The sequence below is a fragment of the Rhinolophus sinicus genome, linkage group LG06 (assembly GCF_036562045.2).
Source record: "Rhinolophus sinicus isolate RSC01 linkage group LG06, ASM3656204v1, whole genome shotgun sequence".
In the NCBI taxonomy this organism is placed as follows: Eukaryota; Metazoa; Chordata; class Mammalia; order Chiroptera; family Rhinolophidae; genus Rhinolophus; species Rhinolophus sinicus.
Window position 1 is genome coordinate 75,676,104 of NC_133756.1, and position 16,050 is coordinate 75,692,153.

General features: G+C 41.3%; 1 protein-coding gene across 4 annotated transcripts; it reads left to right on the forward strand.

Annotated features, from left to right (window-relative positions):
• The first annotated feature begins 2,589 nt into the window (after nucleotides 1–2,589).
• Nucleotides 2,590–10,576, forward strand: SERPINB9 (serpin family B member 9). 4 transcript variants are annotated; one of them, XM_074335307.1, is made up of 7 exons: nucleotides 2,590–2,741; nucleotides 3,884–4,061; nucleotides 4,885–5,022; nucleotides 5,382–5,499; nucleotides 6,998–7,140; nucleotides 8,446–8,601; nucleotides 9,763–10,576. In XM_074335307.1, exons 2-7 carry the CDS (start codon nucleotides 3,894–3,896, stop codon nucleotides 10,165–10,167), a joined length of 1,128 nt encoding a protein of 375 aa, XP_074191408.1. In that variant the 5' UTR covers nucleotides 2,590–2,741; nucleotides 3,884–3,893; the 3' UTR covers nucleotides 10,168–10,576. The 4 variants fall into 4 exon arrangements, with proteins under 4 accessions (XP_074191408.1, XP_074191405.1, XP_074191406.1 ...); XM_074335304.1 differs by having other exon boundaries at nucleotides 2,596–2,792; XM_074335305.1 differs by having other exon boundaries at nucleotides 2,596–2,783.
• The last annotated feature ends 5,474 nt before the right edge of the window (nucleotides 10,577–16,050 follow it).

Sequence of the window (16,050 nt, forward strand, 5' to 3'; positions counted from 1 at the left end):
ACTATGGAAAACAGTATGTCGGTTCCTCAAAAATTAGAACTACCTTATGACCCAGTAATTCCACCTCCAGGTATTTATTCAAAGCAATCCAAAACACTAATTAAAAAAGATACATGCTCTCCTATGTTCACTGCAGCGCTATTTACAATAGCCAAGATATGGAAACAACTGAAATGCCCATCAATAGACGACTAAAGAAATTGTGGTACATTTGTACAACGGAATATTACTCAGCCATAAAGAGAATGAAATCTTGCCATTTGTGACAACATGGATGGACCTAGAGGGTATTGTGCTAAATGAAATAAGTCAGACTGAGAAAGACAAATACCATATGATCTCACTTTTATGTGGAATCTAAAGAACAAAATAAATGAAAAAACAAAACAGAAACAGAATCTTAGATACACGATGGTTGCCAGAGGGGAGGCGGGTTGGGAAGCTGGATGAGAAAAGTGAAGGGATTAAGAAGTACAAATTGTAGTTACAAAGGAGTCACAGGGATGTAAAGTACAGAATGGGGATATAGTCAACAATATTGTAATAACTGTGTGTAGTGTCAGGTGGGTACTAGACATATTGGGGGAATCACTTCATAAATTATATAAATGTTTAATCATTCTGCTGTACACCTGAAACTAATATAAAATAATATTGTATGTCAACCATAATTAAAAAAAAGTAATCATGGGGATATAAAGTACAGCCTGGGGAATGTAGTCAATAATATTGTAATACTATGTGCAGTGTCAGATAGTAACAGACTTATTGGGGTTATCACTTTGTGAGGTACATAAATATCTAATCACTAGGTTGTTTTGTACACCTGAAACTAATAAAAAATTAAATGAAACATTATATATATATATATACTAACTAATAAAATCCCAGGCATCGAGTAGGTCTTCAATAAATGAGTTATTAATATATGTAGAAAAAAAGGAAGTACAGATAAATGTTACCTTGAACCATGAAGAGCAAACCTTGAAAACATTATGCTAAGTGAAAGGAGGCAGTCACAAAACACTGTAGAACATTCTGTAGGATTACACTTACATGAGATGCCTATAGTAGGCATCTTTATGGGTTCCACAAAGACAGTAAATGGATTAGTGGTTGCCAGGCCTGGGGGACGAGGGAATGGAGACTAATTGCTAAGGGGTGTGGTGTTTCTTTTTGAGGTGATGAAAATGTTCTGAAGTTAGATAGTTGTGATAGTTGTACAACTTTGTGAACAAACTAAAAACCACCAATATTGAAACTGGAGGCCAAACGAGTCCTGGGCTTATGCTGCCTGTGCTGCTCAGCCAATAGACTGACATATGAGTTGGGTCATAGAATAAGCGTTTATTATCAGAGCACCAGTGGTCTGAGAAGGCAGGAGGGATACACCTCCAAAAACTGCATTAACATCCTCAGACCAGCCTGGGATATTTAAGGGATATCTGGACATTCCTCCAGAGGCCACATGATAGTTCTGGGGGTCTGCACGGAGCCTTCTCTCAGGCGTTGTGGCTCTCCAATGTGGTCATCAACCCAGGAGCAGTGATGACAGTAACCTGGAAAGAATGCTAGGCCTAGAGGCTGTGATCAGCAAGCAAGCATAAGTTTCAGGGTAATTATCTAAAGCAGGGAACTGGGACAGGGGTTATTGCAAGGCCTCTTTTGTGGGGGTTCCAACTGGGCCCTGTTTCAACATGTGTGCTTTAAGGGGTGCAGATTATCATGTGCTCAATATCTCAATAAAGCTGTTATATTTTTTTAAAGGGAGGCATCGAGGGTGCAAAATTTAAGAAGGCACTCACTTTCAGGGTCACATAAGTGCTGGGATGGCAGCTAAGACTGCATGCCTCTGAAAATTTTGTGCCCTAGTCACCCTGCTTGCCTTGCCCTGAAACAACCAGCCCCAAGCCCACCCTGCCTGTGACCCCATGTCGCCACCAGTCTGCTTCAGTTTCTGTTTCTGTCACTTTGCAGGCACTTTGGAGGCACATGGTGGAGCTACTTGCACACCAGCACCACAGTCCAGGAACCAGGAGTGGAAACGACTCAGGTACTAGTAATATAGGGATGAAGAAGGGGCATAGGGATTATTTTGACAGAAGAAGAAGTAGGAGGTTGTATTCCAAGCCTGCTACCTGCCTGCTACCAGACACAGATCTCAGGCACACAGTAATCAATCACACAGAACAGACCATCTGAAGCCTATGCAGCAAAGACATTCCATTCTAATGGCCATTCCCGAAATTACACCTACTACACACTAGCCACAGGCTGTACCTTACAAAAACTAAGGATAAGCCTGCCCCTATTCTTTTTGTCTCTTGCTTCTTTCCTCCTTTCCCCCACACCAGGAACTTTTCCATGGGAACAAGAAACACCAATAAACCCTACACAAATGGGCAGAGGAGTCTCTCTTCCACTAGGGATTAGAGACCACCACTCCATCTGTGGAGTAGCATTTTCTTGCTTACACTCTGCGAACAAACTTACTTTCACTTTAAACTCTACCCTGACATTTGAGGGCGTTTTTTCCAACCCAGGCCTGCAGGGAGGGGCTTTGGTGACCCTGCCGCTAACCACCAAAGGCTCCGCCCCGGTACCCCACCCACGCGCTGAGGTTCGGCATGTGCGCAATTCTCCCCAGGGCCAGCGGGCCTGGGTTTAAGATCGGTGGGAGGCGAAGACCAGGGCAAACCGGAGGCGCAGGACGGCAGAGGGCCAGGTCTGCGGTTCCGGTGGTGAGGGTCTAGGCTCGAGGGCCGGACAGCAGGAGTGCGGAGGTGCTGAAGGTGGGGGCATCTCGGGGCAGGTCGGGGGTCGGAGGGAGGAGACCTCCAGGCTACCATTTAGAGACCCAGCGCGAGGACGCAGGGGCTGTCTCTGTGGAAAGCGAACCCCAGAGGGCGGGCCTTCTTGTTTACAGAAATCCGGCTCTTTGGATCGCAGCTCGTCTGTAGCACAGTTGGGGTTTGGCTGAGTGTGGTCCCAGGGCCTGTGCCTGGTGGTTTCCAGTAAGCCTCAGACACTGCCCACCCTCAGTGTCTTCTCTCTGCCCTCTGATGCCTCTTCCGGAGCTGCAGCGTCGCCCCCTTCCCCTCTGCAGGTCCTCACCCGGGAGCCCCGTTCCCACCGGCCTGCCCTAATTTCTCACTCTTCTCTGTTTCGGATGCACAGGACCTCTGCCCTCCCTCTTCTCTGTCCTGCTAAAATCACCAGTCCCCAGTTGCAAACCCAAACACTTCTGATCCATCCTAATTCTTTCATTAATTCAGTAAAATTTATTGAGTCCTTCTTGTTTCCTGCGCGCTCAGACCCGCCAGACAGCCCTTGCCTTCAGAGCATCCATCTAGTGGGACCAGGACCAACTGAAGAAGGAATTACAATAGAGACTGGGGCTTGATGCTGGGGAGAGCGGGTGGAAGGAGTGCAGGGAACTGTGTCTAGAGGACGAATCAGAAGCCTCCTGAGGATGTGATGTTGGGGCCATTACGCTGCTGAAAGGGATGGGAGTCAGCTGACGTGTTTTCAAAGGCTCAGAGGTGGCTCTGGGGATTGGAAAGGTTTCTGGGTGGCTAGAGGTGGAAGCTGAATGGGGGGGGGGGGTGCCAGGTGGTGGAGGATGTGCCATTTAAATCAAGGGGGCTTTGAGCTTGTGAGTTTGATCTACTGCCACTACCACACTTACTTAATTACCCGAAAATGTGGACTTGAATTATTTTCTACACGGAGAGCAACAGTAAATGGATTTTCCTCACTGAAAATATTTATGAGTTTTAAAATTAAAAAACAGTACAGTTTCAAACTTATCATGTATTAGGTCAATAACATCCAGAGATGTATCGAGCAGCCTTTCTCTTTATTCTCTTTATTCTGCTTCCAGCTCCTGCATCATGGATGCTCTTTCTGAAGCAAATGGCTTCTTTGCCCTCCACCTTCTAAAGGTACTATGTCAAGACGATCCTTCTCACAATGTGTTTTATTCTCCTGTGAGCATCTCCTCTGCCCTGGCCATGGTCTTCCTGGGGGCAAGAGGAAACACCGCTGCTGAGATGGCCCAGGTAAACCTGCCTCTGTGTCCCCTGGGAGAAAGAGGGGACTGCCTTTTTCGTTATTCTGTTCTTTGTAACTATAAATATTCACTGGTCCTGTGTGTGTGTGTGTGTGTGTGGTGGGGGGGGGTGTTCTTCATACTTGATGAAGTTTCCTCTGTTTTAGGCTAGCCAGCTTGTGAACCCTTAAAGGAGTGATTTCTGAGAGCCCCCAAATTGTGTGGTGACTTTAGGAGGTGTGACATTGAGAGTTCCTTATACCCTATACTAGACAACAACGGGCACTCCAGGACTAGCTCTTGGTTTCTAAGTTGTCAGATTCAAAGCGATGTATTTCCCACTATTTCTGTATTTCTGCCCATTTTGTTTGAATTTTTAATGCATTTAACTACATTTTTTGGGGTAACTTTCCTCTAGTTAGTACATACTCAAGCTTTCATTGGGATGCAAGATTTTTAAATAACTTCTTTTCTGACGCCCTCTTGTCTTGTCATTTTTCCCTGTTACTCATCTTTATATGAAAAAGATCTATTTAGGCAGAAAGCCAACTCTTTTGCTCCTCTTCATTCCTTATTCTCCTTCCTTCATTCTCTTCCTGCCTCCCTCCTTCCCTCCCCCCTCCTTCCCTCTTTCTCTGTTATTTTCCCTCTGCATCTTCCCTCTACCCCCTCAAGGTGTTGCTTCTCTAGTACATCCTAAATACCCACTTTAAATAAAAAACAATGTCCTTTTAAAGGAAAATTGGGAGGAGAATTTAAGAAAAAATTTGCTTACAATTTTTTTTTGAGATCCAAGAACAATGTTGACAATTTTAAATTATTTTTCTCAACAGGTGCTTTTTTTAAACACAGAGAAGGATATTCATGGGGGTTTCCAGTCACTTCTTGCTGAAGTGAACAAACCTGGCACTAAATACTTGCTCAGAGTGGCCAACAGGCTCTTTGGAGAAAAGACGTATGAATTCCTCTCAGTAAGTTGAATCAACAGAACAATAAAAGTTGTATTTAAAGTATAGAGTCAAAGCGAAAGACACTAGAGATCTGAAGCTTATGGTAAACATTGTTTTAAAAAATCATACTTCTATAACTATAACTTGAATATTTAAAATGTGACTACTTCCAATATTCATTTATCCCTTTCTGGTATTCATGGCTTAGTACTTGCTTATTTATAAACTCAGATAGTTTAAGATCTCGTTGACTAAGATATGGTCACTTTGAAGAGATGTATGCTCCTTTTTATAAAAAACATGTAATTTGCAGGATTTTTGGCAACTTGCTGATACTTTATTTCGGACTGTAGCCTCATTGAACACTTTTCTCTCCAAAGACCTTTAAGGAATCCTGTCTTCGGTTCTACGATGCTGAGCTGGAGCAGCTTTCCTTTGCCAAAGCTGCAGAGCCGTCCAGGAAACATATCAACACTTGGGTCTCAAAAAAGACTGAAGGTCAGAATCGCATGGTATTCCCCCTTCGTCACCCCCCTCTCCCTTCTCCTCTCCCTCCCCCTCCTCCCCTTCCTTCTCTCTCTCATCTTCCCACTCCTGCTCTGCTCCCTGCTCCTCTCCCTTCTCCTGCCCCTCCTCTTCCTGCTTCTCTGGTTTCACTAGTGTTTCAGAGGGTCAGAGTAAGGTGATAGGCTGGCCCTCATGGAAGAGTTGAACCTTAATCTACTCACAGATGCTCAGCAGGTCAACAACAGAGACTTAATGTTGTCCATTCTCCCAGGACCAGAGTGACTGATACAGATGTCGAAAGAAACTCACAGGCCACATTTCCAGTTTAATAACTGCAAGTGGACATGCTTTTACTTGGGCTGTAAGGCTCACATGCTGGGTGAATCCGTCATCTCTGTAGGAAGGAGACTCGTGGTCAAATCTTCCCTGAGTCATACACTTGGGCCTCCTCTTTCCAGATTCTCTGTGTCCCTCCATCACCACCGTCTTCACTCTACACGTTAAGCTTACTTATTCTACTGCTTCTTTCATGTCTTGCACTTGCACTCCCTGAGTTAGACTTGATAGACCTTGTTGTGACAGGCCCACTGCAAACCCTGGATGAGGACTGTTCGGTTCTTCAGACTGAAATCACCCTTTGTGTAGGGTTGAGCCTTATGTGTTTTCATTTCAGAGAGTGGCATGTTCGGATCTTGGACCCCTCGATCCATGGTAGTGTGATGTTTTAACCATTCAGGCCCCTCTGTACCAACCATACTTAGTACCACTGGGAACGTTCCTATTGCTGTTAATAAACAAGACAGTAATGTCTTGTCCTGTTACCACTTGAAATATTTACCGCTTATGCCATCTGGAGGCAGTGAATTAGCAGAGATGTTCTTACTACATTGAAAAGGTACACCTTGATATCCAGGGGAAGAGGGATTATCCTTCTCTTTTCCACCTTAGCTTTTCCAGGAATGTCTTGTGTTGTGTTTGGAGGATCAAATAGTGAAATCTCTTCTAGAGGCTTCCAGAAGCTTCTCAATACACCTGCTGCCCATTGCCAGCTATTTCCCCTTTGAGCCATTCATTCTGGCTTCCTGAGGCGTGTCCACACGTGGTTGTGGAATGTTATCATTGCATGTAACTTCGGAGCATTAGATACAACCCTCCACTTAACCACATGAAATAGCCAAGGCCCCTCCAGCCCATCTCTCATTTCCTGCTTGTTTTGTTCTCCAACCTGGTGTAGTGTTTTCCCTACGTGATTTAGAAGTGTTTCAACACCATTAACTTTGTAGATGCTCCTGAAGTATTGGTGATCACGAATGCCACTTGTATGTGTTGTTTTCGACCTCTGTATGTCGCAAACCAAACTTAGCAAATTTGAAAAACGTATGTTCGGTTCTTGACTAACAATCAAGGAGCTGCCGATAAACCTTACCATGGTTTACTAATCATGCTTTTATAACAATCGACTGAATATCTTCTCTCCTTTTCCCAAAAGGTAAAATTCGGGACTTGTTGCCAGGTAACTCTATTGACGAACAGACCAAGTTGGTTCTTGTCAACGCCATCTACTTCAAAGGAAGATGGACTGAAGAGTTTGACAAAACATGCACAATGGAAATGCCTTTTAAAATAAACCAGGTGGGGGAAGCTTTCAAAAGTCCAGCTAGTTTGATGAAAGAATTGAATGGAAAAATTTGACTTTGTAGAAGCATAAATGATTGTTTAAAAATAATTGAAACAACACATTTCTGAATGAGAATTTAAACTCAGTAGAAAAGAACTAAAGGAATAAAAATATTTGTTGCCTGTAATTGTTTGCATTTTATCACTGCCCTTGTTGCCTCTGATAATTTCTCATACATTAATTGCTGACACCTAGTTCTGCCAACTTTAAGCCCAAGTTGTTCAGATGTAAAGCAAAACAAATTAGGTGTAAAGGAAATGTGACATATGTGTGTGTTAGGGAGATAGAGACAGAGAATGTGAAAACATAATTTTTAATCAGGTATTCTAAATATTAAAATAAATATAGGTTGAATTTCTGTTAATTCATGTATCATCATTCACAAATTATTTATAAATTTCTAACATGAAAACTAAGACCTTAGTCTTGACGTTGAAGTATAACTTCAATTCAGGCAGTCATTAAAATAGCCAAATCCCCCAGGCCCTAAAATATACCATTTTAATAAAATTAGAAAACTTACACAGGTAGCACCTGACTCCCTTTTTCTTGGTATAAGGTGTACTTTATGTAATCCGCTCTCTTGTTGCAAAATGGGGAGGGGGAGAACTGTTCCAGCATTAATTTTAGAAACTATTTTAAATTTTACAGTCGGTAGTGCGTATCAACTTTTAAAAGTTAATGTAATAAGTACAATAGTTCAAGTAACTTCTGCATGCATATACCTTTTAATAATTTGCAAACTATTGCCTTGGGTTAGAGTATCAGAATTCGGACAATGGAATTGAAATGCATGAAGGTATGTGTGGTTCTGTATACTTGCTGCCACACCGCTTTCTGAGAAGGCATCTCCATCCACACGCCAATCACAGTGCTGTGAAACTATAAGTTTCATCCCACTTTACCATAAAACCTTTTCCTAATTAAATAGAAATCATTTGATTATATTATTTGCTAAGTTTATTTGTGGGGCATGTTTTAAATGAGGAAAGTCCGTCTTCCCCCTCTGGAAAATTCGGAGTAGCACATTCATTCAGCTGAATAAATCATCTTCTTAAGGTGCCATGGCAAGCACCAGGTCCACTCACAACCGATACCTTGTAATGATGATGGAGGAGTGGGTGTCAGCTGGAGTACAAGTATTGTTTCCATCGCGGGTGCTAAAAACGCTCCAGGAGTCAACTGCGCTCTTTGGAAATGCTCACTGCCCTTTCCAGGGTCTGTTTTGATGTCGGTGCTCATGTGTGTATCCCTGTCAGAAGGAGCAAAGGCCGGTGCAGATGATGATGCAGGAAGCAGAGTTCAACCTCGCCTACATCAAAGAGGTGCAGGCCCAGGTCCTGGAGCTGCCCTACGAGGGCAAGGAGCTGAGCATGCTCATCGTGCTCCCGGATGACGACGTGGACCTGAGCTCGGTGAGCTGGGCCGGGTGACCCCTTTGTGTCCTTCCTTAGCGGATAGACTGCAGCACTGCTTTCACCTGTTGTGTTTGCCTTTCCAGTTAGGGTTTAGGGATGCGGGCGGCCGGGCTGTGGAGCGCCGTACTCAGAAGGTGGGCACTGGCTCAAACTGTCACTCAGGACCCCCTTCTCCCATTAGTAACTATGTGACCTCACCAAGTTCTTTACCATACCTCGGCCTCTGTTTTCTCATCTCTAAACTGGGGATAATGATGCTATCTCCCTGGTAGGGTTTTAAGGAAGACAAAATGGAAGTGATTCAGGGAACAAGCTTAGCACATTGTCTGGTACATAGAAGCCCTGTGTAAATGGGATCCACTATTCTTTTCATAGTCATTGTTATTAGCATTCTATTTTAAAAACTGAGAAGCGTTGTCTCGATCCAGAACCTGAAACAGTGAATGAGAAAATCTTACACATTGACTTAACAAGGGGGAAGGGGATGAGGGTGGCGGCCAGCACTCAGGGCACAGAGCCAGGAACAGCCCAAAATGGCACTTGCCACCCACCTTGTTTTCTTTCCGCATGGGTTCTTAGGGTGAGGGGATCAAGCATTGCCTAGGAGGTTCTAGGCCCCACACTAGCGTTGGGGTGCAGGCAGTGCACCCATGTCCCAAGGGGCCTGTGTGAGTGAAGCTACAGCGTTTGCTCTCCCTCGGTCCATCTCCCTGTGACATCTCTTGTCCAGAAAGCATGCTGGATGCCCCTCTGGGCAGCTTTCCCTTCATGGGGGTCTATGCTGGGCACCATATCTTTTCCAATCTTTTTTCTTAGCAGCAGTGTCTTGTTGTCTTCAAACCAAAAATAGTTAAAAGGAAAAAAGCACGCACAGCTGGGCATTGACAATTGTCAGGGTAAGAGAACTTCTCTCAGAAGTTGCTGGGTCAGGAGAGGAGCCGCCAAGGCCTTTGTACCTCTAGGCGGTCTGAGGTCTCCCCTCTTGGCTAGGAAGCCGTGTGTGTAACAGCACAAGTGCAAGGTCTCACAGTTGCCGCTGGTCCTGTGTGACCATCAACACCCATCATCTATAGGAGAGGAAAGCATACTTGCGTATGTCTGTGTGCATATTTATATGGGCTGAAGGATGAATCCTGAAGTCTACCTCTGGTCTTTCAGGTGGAAAAAAATCTCACTTTTGAGAAATTCATAGCGTGGACCAAGCCAGACTGTATGAAGTGTACAGAAGTTGAAGTTCTCCTCCCAAGATTTAAACTGGAAGAGGATTATGACATGGAATCTGTGCTCCAACGTTTGGGACTAATTGATGCCTTTCAAGAGGGCAAGGCTGACTTTTCCGCAATGTCAGCCAAGAGAGACCTGTGTCTGTCCAAGTTTGTGCACAAGGCTTTTGTGGAGGTGAACGAGGAGGGCACGGAGGCCGCGGCTGCTTCGGCCAGTGTGGTTGTGGAATGTTGCTTGGAAGATGGGCCCAGGTTCTGTGCGGACCACCCCTTCCTTTTCTTCATCAGGCACAACAAAGCCGACTGCATTCTGTTCTGTGGCAGATTTTGCTCCCCATAAGGGGGTGCACTTACTGTGCCTGTGAGCCGTTCCCTCTTTCTGTGTCCCCAAATCTCACTCGACAGCTTGATCACAGCCAAGTGCAAAGGTGAGGGCAGATTCCTCATCTGCTGAACGATTTGCCGTGTTCTCCTCACTCAGCTGCCCCCATACTGACCACTCATTTACACCACTTAACCAAGATCGTGGGACACATACCTCAATGAGTCCCTGTTGTATCTAAGATACAGTCCAAATCTCGTAGGCGGGCATGCGAAGTTTTCCTATATGGCCCTAGATATTCCCCACGTATTCCTCATGCAATTCATTCTAGTTACACTGTGCTCTGCCCTGTACCTCAAGTCTTGTCACATACTTGCCTTAGCCTGACTGTTTCGATTGTAATAAAGCTGCTAGCTATTGGATTGTTTTATCGTTTTTCTGGTGCTTGGAGTTCCTAGGAAGTTTCTTAGTGCACATTTTTATTTTATCATTTTTGCAACATTCACGCATCACCAAGTATATGCTAAACACTGTATCAGGCTCTGGGGATCTTTTGACACCTGGTCTTTAATACCCGTGCTTGAATGATGTCACTTTTACCTCAACCATGTTGTGTAACTTATCACGTGATGCCTTTGTATGTGAACACCTTTCTTTACATTTTTGTATTTGTCCACTGCCATCTCTAACAGTAAAAATTCCATTCAAGCCTTAAGGCTCATTTACAATATCATCGCTGATAAATTTTTCCTTTTCTGCCTCACCACATAGGCATTTTGGAACTCTCATTGACACTGACAGAGGGCATTTCTCTTGTGGTAGTTGCTCTATTTACTGATTATCTGTTCTCTAACTAGACCTTGAGTTCATCAGGTTTGGAACTATATTTTACATATCTATGTACTACTGATAGTGTAGTGATAAGTAATCTGATCATAGATGAGCTCTGCAAATTTTTAAATGATTAGATATCAGTTACTTTAATTTTTAAAAAATTTTCGTATTGAGGTGAAATTCAGATAGCATAAAACTAACCGTTTTATTTATGTTTTTATTCTTTTTAATTTTAAGGAGGGCGCAGCTCACAGTGGCCCATATGGGGATCAAAGTGACAACCTTGGTGTTATTAGCACAATGCTCTAACCAACTGAGCTAACTGGCCACGCCTAAAACTAACCATTTTAAAGTGAACAATTCACTGGCCCTTAGTAGTATATTCATATTGTGCAACTACCACCTTTATTTAGTTCCAGAAAAATTTTCATCACCCCAGATGAAGCCCTGTACCCACTAAGCAGTTACTTTCCATTCCTTCTTCCCTCCACCCCTTGCCAAACTAGTTTCTATTTCTATGGATTTAAGTATTCTGGATATTTCATATAAATTGAATCATATATGACCTTTTGTGTCTGGCTTCTTTTGCTTAGCATAATGTGTTGAAGATTCATTCATGTTATAGCGTGTGTCTGTACTTCTTCCTTTTTATGACTGAAAAATATTCCACTGTGTAGATATAGCCCAACTTGTTTATCCACTCACCCATTGATGGACATTCAGTTCATTCTTACATTTTGTCTACTTGTGAGTAATCCTGATGTGAACAGGCATATATATATATACATGTATTTTTTTAAATACCGTTTTCCATTTTTTTGGTATATACCTAGGAGAGAATTGCTGGGTCATACAGTAATTCTACATTTAACTTTTTGAGGAACCAAACTTATTTCTACAGTGGCTGACCCATTTTACATCCCCCTGGCAATGTATGAGGGTTCCAATATCTCCACAACATTGCCAGTACTTGTTGTTTAGTTTTTTTACTTTATGGCCATCCTAGTGGATGGGAAGTGATATCTCACTATATTTTTTGTTTGCATTTCCCTAATGACTAATAATGTTGAACATCATTTATTTTCATGTGCGTATTGGCCATTTGTATAGCTTCTTTGGAGAAAAGTCTTTTCAAATTATTTGTCCATTTTTTCATTGGGTTCTTTTTTTTTTTTTTGGTGTCAAGTTGTAAGAGGTCTTTATATATTCTGGATACTAAACTCTCATCAGAGATATGATTTGCAGGTATTCTCTCTCATTCTTTAAGTTGCCTTTTCACTTTCTTGGTGATGCCTTTGATCTAAAAATATTTTTCATGTCAACGAAGCCCAGTTTATCTAATTTTTTTGTTGTTGTTCATATTTTTGGTGTCATATCTAAGAATCCATTGCCAAATCCAAAGTTATGAAGATTTACAGCTGGTTTTTTAATTAGACTTTTATGGTTATAGCTCTTATATTTAGAATGTTAATCCATTTCTATGCATGCAATATAAAGTAGGGGGTCCATATTAATTTTTTTGTATATGAGATATCCAGTTGTCCCAGCACCTGTGCTGTTTTTGAATTGAAAAATATGTTGATAGTAGACAATAAGGAAAGATGATATCTAAACAAGTGATGAGATGAAAAATTAATCTGCTTATATAAAATCCATTCCATGCAGAATACCATGACCATACTGGAAAAAAATATTATGAGACACCACCACCAACAACAAAAGAGATAGAAAGAGGAATATAGTCCAATATCTTTTATGCACATTAAAATCAACTGCAACATTATATATTATACAAGGATACATATCTATTGCATTTCCTTTATTATCAGTGAGAACTTTTCCATAAATTTTTGTGATATTTTATTAATGAGGGTTTTCCCCCCAGACTCAAATTTAGTTATTTTCTTAATGATTTCTAACACTGCTTTTATTTTTAAAAGTAGTTTTCCATTGAGAAATCCATTAGTCACCTATTTTTTTTCTTCTAAGATTTTATTTTTTAATCAACTGTTTAATTCAACTGAAATTTTTTTGTTTTGTTTTGTTGACATTCAGGAGAAATTATAATTTGATTTATTTACAAATAGCCAATTTCTCCTCATTGTTTGTAGAATAATCTGTGTTTCCCTAGTGTTCAGACCAATTTTCTCATTTTTGTTCTTGCAGGTGAACTTTAGAATAATTTTTCAACATGTAAAATAATTTATAAAAATTTTTTATTTATTTAAGTGTGCTTTTCCAGGACCCATCAGCTCCAAGTCAAGTAGTTGTTTCAATCTAGTTGTGGCCGGTGCAGCTCACAGTGGCCCATGTGGGGATCGAACCAGCAACCTTGTTGTTCAGAGCACCGTGTTCTAACCAACTGAGCTAACCGGTTGCCCCTGTAAAATAATTTTTTTAAGTTTGAGATTTGGGGAGGAGGAATTAATTGAACATCAAGCATATAAATTATTTGAATCATTTAATCTACTTACAACGTTTAATTGCCTGGAGTTAGCTCAGACCCCACAAGTTAAGGATTCAGTCCCATGACACTGCTCACTCTTCAGAGGCCAATTGCAAGGTCCAGGTTGTCACACGTGCTTCTGACTGACCAGCTGTAAATGGGATTCCCACACCCCTCTGAAGGGTCAATAATTTGCTTGAATGACTCACAGAACTCAGGAAAGTACTTTCTGTTATTGGTTTACCATAAAGGATAAACTCAGAAACAGCCAGATGAAAGACACACAGAGCAAAGGGGAAGGTTGCACAGAGCTTCCACCCCCTCCAGGTGAACCACGCTCCCAACACCTCGCTGTGGCCCCACTCTGGAAGCTGTCCGAACTCCATCACGGAGGAGTTTTTATGGAGGCTTCATCATGTAGGCACGATTGGTTATTACCTCAATCACTAGCTCCTCTCCCCTTCCTGGAGGATGGGCTGGGACTGAAAGGTCCAAGCTCCTAATCATGGTTGGGCCTTTCTGGTGACCAGCCCCCATCCTGAAGCTATCTAGAAGCCTAGCAACAGGGCCTCATTAGGACAAAAGACGCTCTTGCAAATCACTCAGGAAATTCAAAGGGATTTGGGAGCCCTGTGTTAGGGAACCCGGGTCAAAGACCAAACATTAGGACAAACGTGCTCCTACCACTGCTACCACTCAGGAAATTACCAGGTTTTTAGGAGCTCTGTGTCAGGCAGTGGGGCAGAGACCAAATGTAGATACACTCTTTATGTCACCACATTTATCATGTATATGGCCAATTTGGTGAACTCTTAGTAATTTAAGAGTTTTCAATACATTCTCTTGGATTTTCTGCTATATGATTATACAATAGGCATATCATCTTAAGAGGGAACACATCTTTTTAACTGTTACATCCCCTGTATCTGTTTTTAATTTTTTTCTTTTGTCTTTGTCTTTTTTGCATTATCCAGTTGTCAAGAGAATCTCTGTGCTGATCTTTGTTTAATACCCAGTATTGGTGAGAATATGAGAAAATGAGCACTCCTACACATTGTGTGTGCGAGTTAAGGGTTTTTGCGGGAATTTAACAAAATCTTTTAATTTTAAATAAATATTGTCTTTCGAACTGCATATTCACTTTAGGTGCCTGTTCAACAGAAATATTTATATACATGCTCAGATGTGTTCCAGGTTTTTCTTTTCAGCATTATGTAAAAAATAATAATAATTCAGATATCCAGGGGTTTTAATTATTATTTATAATTGTGGTAAACAGCACACATAACATAAAGTATATCATCTTAATTGCTAAGTATGCAGTTAGCATTATTTTTTTGATAGCAAAAAAGGAAAGAGAATGAAAGAATAAAAGAAAAAGAGAAGAAGGGGGAAGGAGGATGAGAGAACAAGAGAGGACACAAAGGTAATGAATGAAGTGGAAGCAATCCAGTTTTAATTTTCCCCTCAGTTTGGACAAGAATGTAATTCGTTTATATGATGGAATACTGTGTAGAAAATAATTTAAATTGTGGGTCTATATATAAACTTCCTGAAAAAGATCATGGAAACAAATTAAGTGAAAAAGGTAATTTGCAATACATTGTGATAGTATGATGTCTATCCAACAAAACTCTACATGTGCATATGTAAAGATATGTATGTGAATCCATGGGAAAAGCTTTAAAATGATGTACCTTCACTGCTAACAAGGTCACCCCTGGGATAGGTTTGAGTAAGGGGGTACAGGAGGAGAACTACCATATTTTTCTCTTTGTTTCCCCATTATTTACAATTTTAAGTAGGAAAATCTAATCCTGTAATCTGCACATAATTTAAGGAAAGAAGGACTCCTGGACACAGCCATGTGTGTAATACTGAGGGACATGATATGAAATGACGATGAAATCCACATCAAGAGTTTTAATTATTGATTTTTGTAAGTGTTCGTTTTTTTTTATTAGTTTCAGTTGTACAAAACAATGCAATGGTTAGATATTTCACCCCTCACAAAGTGATAACTCCCCTCCCCCAATCTATTGTCCCTCTGACATCGTATATTGTAAATGTTTTTAATGAGAATGACTTTGAAGATTGACCTTTTTCTCTTCAATGACTTAGGTTTATTTCCATCTTTCCTTATGTTTAAGAGCCATTTTTATTTACTCTGTGGTGAACTGACAGATATACTTTGCCCATATTTTCCCCAAGGTCGTGTATGAGTATGAAAATTTAATATATTAAAGAAATTATCTCTTTGTCTATAAAGTAAAATATAAATGAATTATTGTTTCTCATTTGTCTTTTGTTTATGGTGTTTTTAGCATGTTAAAAAAATTTTAGATTTAGATGTAGTCAAATGTATCAATATTAGTTTTCAAGTTTTCTGACTGCTTATAACGGTCTCCCTGTTTCCTCCAGTATTTCAATGATTTCATCTTTCAAGTTAAAACTTTGATCCATCTGGGAATGAATTTTGGTATAAATTATGAAATAGGTATCCACCTTTCCCCCAGATGGCTAACCAGTAACAGGAAAGATTCATAAAGCACTTTTCTACACAGCCTCTCTCTACCCCCTTACCAACTACTCCCTGCTCAGCAGGCTCTAAACTGGGTTAT